Genomic DNA, 7419 nt, shown 5'->3' with positions numbered 1-7419 from the left:
AGGCGCAGCCAGGGTCGGCCGCCATCCGGGCGCAGCCAGGGTCGCCCGCAGGCCACCGGCGCAGCCAGGGGCGCCACCGAAGTGGGCTAAGCCGAGGGTGGAGCGGGGTCCACGTCCCGCACCAGAGCCGCCGCTGTAGGAAGGCCCACCCGGACTCTCCCCTTTAGAGTCAGGTTTTGCGGCCGGAGTCCGCACCTTTGGGGGGGGGGGGTACTGTAACGCCCTGGCCATAGAGAGGGTTTTTTGTTTTCTATTTTTGTTTTGGCCAGGGTGTGACATGGGTGGGCGTTCTAGGTTTCTTTTTCTATGTTGGTGGTTTTCTTTGTTTCGGCCGTGTATGGCTCTCAATCAGGAACAGGTGTAGATCGTTGTTGCTGATTGGGAGTCATACATAGGCAGCCTGTTTTTCTTTTGGGGTTTGTGGGTGAATGTTTTCTGTTTAGAGTTTGTTCCTGACAGAACTGTTGCTGGTCGTTCTTTTGGTTTCTTTTTTGTATAGTGTTTTTGTATAGGTCATTAAAACATTTCAAGATGAACACATCCTCCGCTGCACCTTGGTCTCATTTCAATGACAGCCGTTACATAATGTGTATTCTTGTTTAGCATTTTTCAAATTATCTCGCTAGCTACCTTAGCATTTTTTTATCACTTACATTTTTTGAATTAACCTCTGGCCTTTGTAGCAAACTAGCTAACCGTAGGTCTCTTCGTCGATCAGAAGCAAGGATGGTTCTGTGCTATGTACTGGATTGTAACCACTACTCCGATTTCAGCGTTTTCCAACCTCTGTAAGCAAGAGGCGTTGCTGGAGAAGTGTGATAAGATAAGCCCCGACTGTAGTTACATGTTCAACGGACATTACCTTCCTTACAAGTAAAAAGCAAACCAGCATAGGCTAGCATAATGACTGTTTAAAAGTCACAGTTATAAATTCCCACTGTGCCCATGATAAAATGCAATGTGAATTGTGTTGTACTACTGAATAAAACTGTGAGGAAATGCACTCAGAAAAGCCTTTGTGATTAAACTTACGTTAGCTACATTACTTTAGTTGGCTGCTTTGAGCAAAACTTGTATGTAATATAATCTATTCTGTGTGTGTGTGTGTATGTGTGTGTGTGTGTGTGTGTGTGTGTGTGTGTGTGTGTGTGTGTCTGTGTGTGTGTGTGTGTGTGTGTGTGTGTGTGTGTGTGTGTGTGTGTGTGTGTGTGTGCGTGTGTATGTGTGTGTGTGTGTGTGTGTGTGTGTATGAGCTATGTGGAATATTTTTGGACCACTGGCTTCCCTGAAAACAGGTACTGACAGGAGAAGCAATATGAGTCTGTAAGAGGTCGTCACGCTGGATGAGGATGGTGATGGAGGCTTTGGTGGTCCACGGAATGAAGAAGAGTTCAGTGATGTGGAGTTGGTGCCAGTAAGGATGGTCTTCACGGAGGATGTAACCTCCCTACTTGATATTAAAATCCTTTGACTTCACTGCCTCTTCAGTGGTAAGGTCCCTTGCACCTGGCACCATACACTTGACCTCCACTACTGCTGTGGTGCCCACCAGACCATCCAGTGAGGCACCCAGGATCCCAGACCCCGTGAACCAAAGACCTGACTCCTGCACATATATCCCTGTAGCCATTTTGAATGCCTTGATGCCCTCCTTAGCTTGCGTCAAGATGTGTAGTTCTGCATGCGAGCCACCTTAGCGGCTAATTAGCATTTCAATTTGTAGGGGTAATTACAGGCGAACATATTGATCAAAGTTACCTTGTCCGAGAGAGATTTGCACGGTTATCCAAGTGTTACACCAGGGTAAACCTACACGAAGCACAGACCTTATATGAAGTAATTCTAAAATCCCCAACGTAAAAATGTATAATGAAAAAACGATTGGAACCATTTCTGTGTTTTACGGCTAGGTTTTATGGGTATTATGACTCATACTGTGGTACATAAATGCAGCAGACAACCACACCGGGTCCCACTTCTATCAGCTAAAAACAAGAAGAAGCGGCTTCAGTGGGCACATGGTCACCAGTACTGGACAATTGAGGAGTGGAAAAAACATTGCCTGGTCTGACAAATCCTGGTGTCTGTTGAGTCATGCTGATGGCAGAGTCAGAATTCACAGCCCTATCCTGCCTGGTGTCAGTGGTACAGGCTGATGGCGGTGGTGTAGTGGTGTGGGGAATGTTTTCCTGGCACACGTTAGGTCCCTTGATACCAATTGAGCAATGTTTCCGTGTCCCAAAGAATTCAGGCTGTTCTGAAGGCCAAGGGTGATCTGACCCAGCACTAGATGGGTGTATTACAACCTCATTTCTACACTATGAGGTTGCAATAATACTGTGAAATTATGAAAATTATGATAATGCCCTTTAAGTGAATGAGCTGTTTGAAAAGACCGCCCTGACATTTCAGCCTGTTTTGGTGGGATGGAGTTTTGACCTTCTATGGTGACATCACCATGTGTTAAATTGGTTAATAGACCAATAAGAAAGAGAGTTCCCAACCTCTCTGCCAATAACAACAAGTTTTCAGTTTTCCCTCCCCACTCCCAGACTGTCCTAGCAAAATTCTTGATTGAGAAATTGTCCTTTGCTAAGAAGCTATTTTTGCTTCTTTTTGACCATTTTAATAAAAAAAAATCACAAAAGGTTCTTAATTAATTGTTACCCAGAAATTATTTGATATTGAGATAAAAACAGCTGCATTGAAGCTTTAATGTTCCTAGAACGTTTTCAGAACTTCCAGTTAGATAACATCTCACTGAAACCTAGAAGGGACCCAACGGGAATGTTACCTAACATCCTTAGGATGTCCCCTGTGATGCTTTGAGGTTCTTGATGAGGTGTGGGGGTGGTGAATATTGGCTATTTGTCCTTCATTTGATTACCCATTGTTCTGATTGGCTGCTTTATTCAGTATTTCCTGCTCTGCCCTCGATTATTGGAGACTTCCTATCCCTAACTCCATCATAGATTTGGAGCATTAGCTCAAAAAGAAATACAAAATTCTACGTATTCTCTATATTTTCTTATGTTCAGAGAATATGGAATATGATGAGAATGTATAAAGTATATTCCATAAACCCTTTGCATAAGCATTCCTCATTTAAATGCAAACAGACATGTACACTGCCACACAGACTGCCACTTAAAAGAAAATAAACGAAAAAACTGTTGAAAAACATTATCTCATTTAATTAAATTTAATTTGAAGTTTTCTTCTCTTTGATATCAATCCATTGCATTAATAATGGGTGGTGTAAAGCATTCTGTATGCTCAATGTCACATTTCAAACACTATTCTACACATTTATCTACTCCAGGAAAAAGAGGACCGAGCATCTACAGCTGCACCATCAAGAGCATCCTGACTGGTTGCATCACTGCTTGGTATGGCAACTGCTCGGCCTCCGTCCGCAAGGCACTACAGAGGGTAGTGCGAACGGCCCAGTACATCACTGGGGCCAAGCTTCCTGCCATCCAGGACCTCTATACCAGGTGGTATCAGAGGAAGGCCCTAAAAATTGTCAAAGACTCCAGCCACCCTAGTCATAGAGTGTTCTCTCTGCTACTGCACAGCAAGCGGTACCGGAGTGCCAAGTCTAGGTCCAAGAGGCTTCTAAACAGCTCCTGAACATCTAGTCAAGTGGCTACCCAGACTATTTGCAGTGCCTTTGACTCTGTGTCGGTACCCCCCTGAATATAGTCTCGCTATTGTTATTTTACTGCTGCTCTTTAATTACTTGTTACTTTTATCTCTTATTCTTATCCATATTTTTTGGAAACTGCATTGTTGGTTAGGGGCTTGTAAGAAAGCATTTCACTGTAAGGTCTACACCCGTTGTATTCGGCGCATGTGACTAATACAATTTGATTTGATTTGAGTGGAACACTTGTGAAAATGTTTATTGCCTTCCCGCCTTGCCTTGCTGAGCTCAGTTAAAGTACGGAGAGTAGGGAGGAAGTCCTGAGCCATCACTATCTCCTGACTACTGCAGCAGAAATGGCAATTCAGCTTATAGCTGGTAATTGTGGTCAGGACACTATGACCTTATTCATGTGTATGATGACTAAGAGGGATGGGGGTGGGCCATACTATTTGTCCCTGGGGTAAAAATTGTCTCCATCTCATAGACATCAAGAGATGGAGGGCCACAAGTAATGCTAATTCTATATGCTTGTCTTTGAGCTACTGCAGTGAGCTATTTTAGCCTTCCTCGAATAACATTCTGCCGAGAAAAATTGGAGCCAAATTATATTCCGACATGAGGTTTTCAGATAATCATGCTAACCCTGTCTTATGACTATGTCACAAGGTAGAAAAGTGACAGGATCTGGGTCTGGGTTGAGCAGGCATTGTGAAAACAGAGGCAAACAACAAAAGGACAGTTCAATGCATTTATTTTAAGGCATGGTGTTTACCAAGGTTTCACCACAAAGTTTCTCAATTGAATTCGATTTCATCGTCTCCATATTTCATTTACATAAACATCCTTTTCTCTTACGTTTAGCTTAAAATCCATGTTAGTTAAAACCATCATACAACATACAAAAAGGGACACAAGTAGCGACACAGGCCAGCAGGCTGGAGTCCATATTTGATCACTTAGTCATACAGCACAAAGTCCATTTGCCATGTGCTCCAATGAAACATTTCAGCCTTAAGCTCTGTTGCAACATGGATCCACCATGCTTCTGCACTGCATCACTTTCTGTGGGCGTCTGCCTGGAACACAAAAGCAGGGGGGTTTTAATACATAATTCAAAATCACATTATACGTTAATCATCCAGTAGGAATGCTTGATTGTTACACATTGTTACACAAAATAGTGTAACAATTACCCCTTTGTAAATAAATGAAATAATGACATGCATAATAACCCTGTCAAAAAGTGATTGACCGCCTCATAGCCTGTTGTGTTGACTAGGGTTTCCTAGTATTGTATCTTCCCCGATTTGTCCACAACCACCACTAAATCCCTTATTAGCTCTGATATCACAAACCTACAAGGGAAGTCACCTCATTCATAAACCCATGCAGATAGATGGATTCACCATTTGCAACCATCTTCACTGCAAGAGACTGGTTGGTACCCAAGAGCCCTGACTCCTTAGTTGTCTCACACCTGCAACCACTGGCGGGACAGGAGACATCTCACTCAGAGGCAGTAGAGCATATCTCCATCATCCCATTCCATCTCTTTCTGCCCACAATTCCCTCTCTCTCTCTGAGGTGTCTGGTGACTGTGGCTCTCCCACACAGTCAACTAATGGCCTGCCTTGCCCCTCCCTCCCTCCGAGAGAGAGTGAGTGAGAGAGAGAGAGAGAGAGAGGGAGAAGGGAGGAGGGAGTGAGGGTGGGGAGGCTGCAGCCCACCAGCATCCCCAGGGCCCCTTGCCTGCCTCGCTCCTGCTGCTCGCTGCTGCTGTGGCTCAATACCAGAGACTCCTGGCTGGGATCACAACCCTGCGAGTCAGCCCAGAGAAGATCTGCTTTGTGTGGAGCCTCCCAGTCTGTTCTCCTGTTTAGTCCTACTCTGTCTCAGTCTGCATTGACAACTCTCTGAGCTGCCCCTCCGCAATCTCCATCATCATGGCTGTGGTTGTGGGTTCCGCTCCATGGGCAGCCCCACTGGCCCTGGTACTACTGGCAATCACCCTGGCAGTACCAGCCCTGGGAGGGTGCCCATCCGCCTGCCGGTGCTCCTTCGCCATGCTGCAGTGCCTTGAGCCCAATGGCATTGCCACTATACCCGCGTTGGCACTACAGGAGAGCGAGAACGTCACGGAAATGTGAGTGCAGTTGGTTGCTTGGATGGTTTGATTGGGTTGATTGGGTCTGCTGGGTTTGTTGTGTGTGTTTGTCAAGAGCTCATGTTCTGCTTATCTATCTGTTGGCTCAGTCTTGGATGGGGTGTCTGGCAGTGTCGATAATGAGTTGGGTTGGCATAATGGTTAATCCGTTGCTTTGATTATCTGACGTTGGTTGCGTGACCAGCTTGAGCTGTTTGAAGCAGTAGTGGGTGTGGAACAACAAATACATGTCTTAATAGGAGATGGTGAATATAGTCCAGTAGGGAGTTTAATCAAGGCGATTGGAGAGGGGAGTTATGTAACCCTATGAATTGAGTACATTTTGTATGACCACCGGCCTTCAGTGTGTGTTAGTATGGTGATGAGTTGGTTAGATAACGGAGTTCATTTGATTGGTGTTCTTGCTTTGATGATTGCTTCTGCAAATTAGATTGGCAAAAGACACTCTGTGCGGGCACTTTTTGTGAAGTTTCACAGAACTGTTATTACACTTATTCAAGATGAAGAGTCCATGAGATTCAAAGAGTATGTATCAAAGTATGTATCCGGAGATGATCCGTATTAAATCTTATCAGAGACTTCTACTCTTAGTCCTCTTTCCATGATTTGTACAACTGGAGTTTCTCAATATCTGTTTCCAGTGAACAAATTCCACTCAAAGAACTCATCAATCTGAACTCCCCCGCTTTGAGTTGGGGTTACAGAGTCTGTTTGATCTTTTGTCTGGTGGTTTCGCACGGGCTGAACTGGGGTGCGATGCGCTGTAAGGGAACACTATCGATAAGAGCAGAGTTGGTGGTAGTGGAGTGATCAGGTCTGTGGGGCTGTGTTGATATTGATAGTGCTTCACTGATACTCTGCCTTGGTGACTGCAAACAGTCTCTTCCCCATCATGTATCATAGAGGCACTATAGCAGCAGGGTGTTCAGATACATACATTCTTGCCTGGTGAGGGTCATCCTCACAAACCTGTTGAGAACATGTTGTTGTACAGGAGGCTTGTGGTTCCCTGAAGAACTATTAGCCAACAGAGTATATATACTTAAATAAAACTGCCATAGAAGAGACACATATATAATATTATAAAGGGTACACAGTACACTCCACCTAAATATGCGCTACGGGATCCAGATTCATATTGCATGAGTTGGATTTGTTACATATCACACCAATTGCAACATTCATATGATATCATACCAATTGAAAAATGTGTAACATATCACACGAAATGGATGACATAGTACACAATTAGATGACGTAGTCCACAAAAAACAGGGACCACTTTCAAAACTGGCTGAAGCTATACAAAAGTTGGAGGATGCATCTTTAAGGAGTTATCTTTTACTTTACAGTACACACTTTTGTCCACTCTTTTCAGATAATTGTAAAATGGCTGTTGTACTTAGGCAATACAGTACTGAAAATGGAACACAGAACTAAATGCCGTTTGCTGTAATCCCATGCTGTTCTGTCTTTGTTCCTCTCTACTGCTCTCAACAATTAACACTCAATCTGGCTTGTTAAGGGAGAGACTGCATCTACAGCATGTCCAGCTAGTACTTAACTTTCTCCCTCTATACCTCTACTTCTTTCTCTCTCTCTCTCT

The 7419-nt window shown here is 44.1% G+C and overlaps 1 protein-coding gene and 1 long non-coding RNA gene across 3 annotated transcripts in view; one reads left to right on the top strand and one right to left on the bottom strand.

The window, feature by feature from the left end:
- Window positions 1-4383: 4383 nt before the first annotated feature.
- On the bottom strand, window positions 4384-5333 carry LOC106605286 (uncharacterized). Its single transcript, XR_001328819.3, has 2 exons — window positions 5021-5333; window positions 4384-4725 (listed from the first exon to the last, which is right to left on the bottom strand). It is a non-coding gene; the product is annotated as an uncharacterized LOC106605286 (long non-coding RNA).
- A 59-nt stretch (window positions 5334-5392) lies between these two features.
- The window catches only part of LOC106605284 (high affinity nerve growth factor receptor), a 29039-nt gene continuing 27012 nt past the window's right edge, over window positions 5393-7419 (top strand). Inside the window, exon 1 of one of the 2 annotated variants that reach the window (XM_014200758.3) lies at window positions 5393-5792. In XM_014200758.3, the coding sequence (XP_014056233.1) occupies window positions 5593-5792 (200 nt within the window). In that variant the 5' untranslated portion in view covers window positions 5393-5592. The remainder of the gene's footprint in view (window positions 5793-7419) is intronic. The other variant, XM_014200759.3, reaches the window with a different exon arrangement.

This window comes from Salmo salar, chromosome 05 (genome assembly GCF_965601325.2).
Source record: "Salmo salar chromosome 05, fSalSal1, whole genome shotgun sequence".
Classification (NCBI taxonomy): domain Eukaryota; kingdom Metazoa; phylum Chordata; class Actinopteri; order Salmoniformes; family Salmonidae; genus Salmo; species Salmo salar.
Note: the sequence above shows the minus strand (reverse complement) of the source record. Positions and strands in the feature narration are given on the sequence as shown.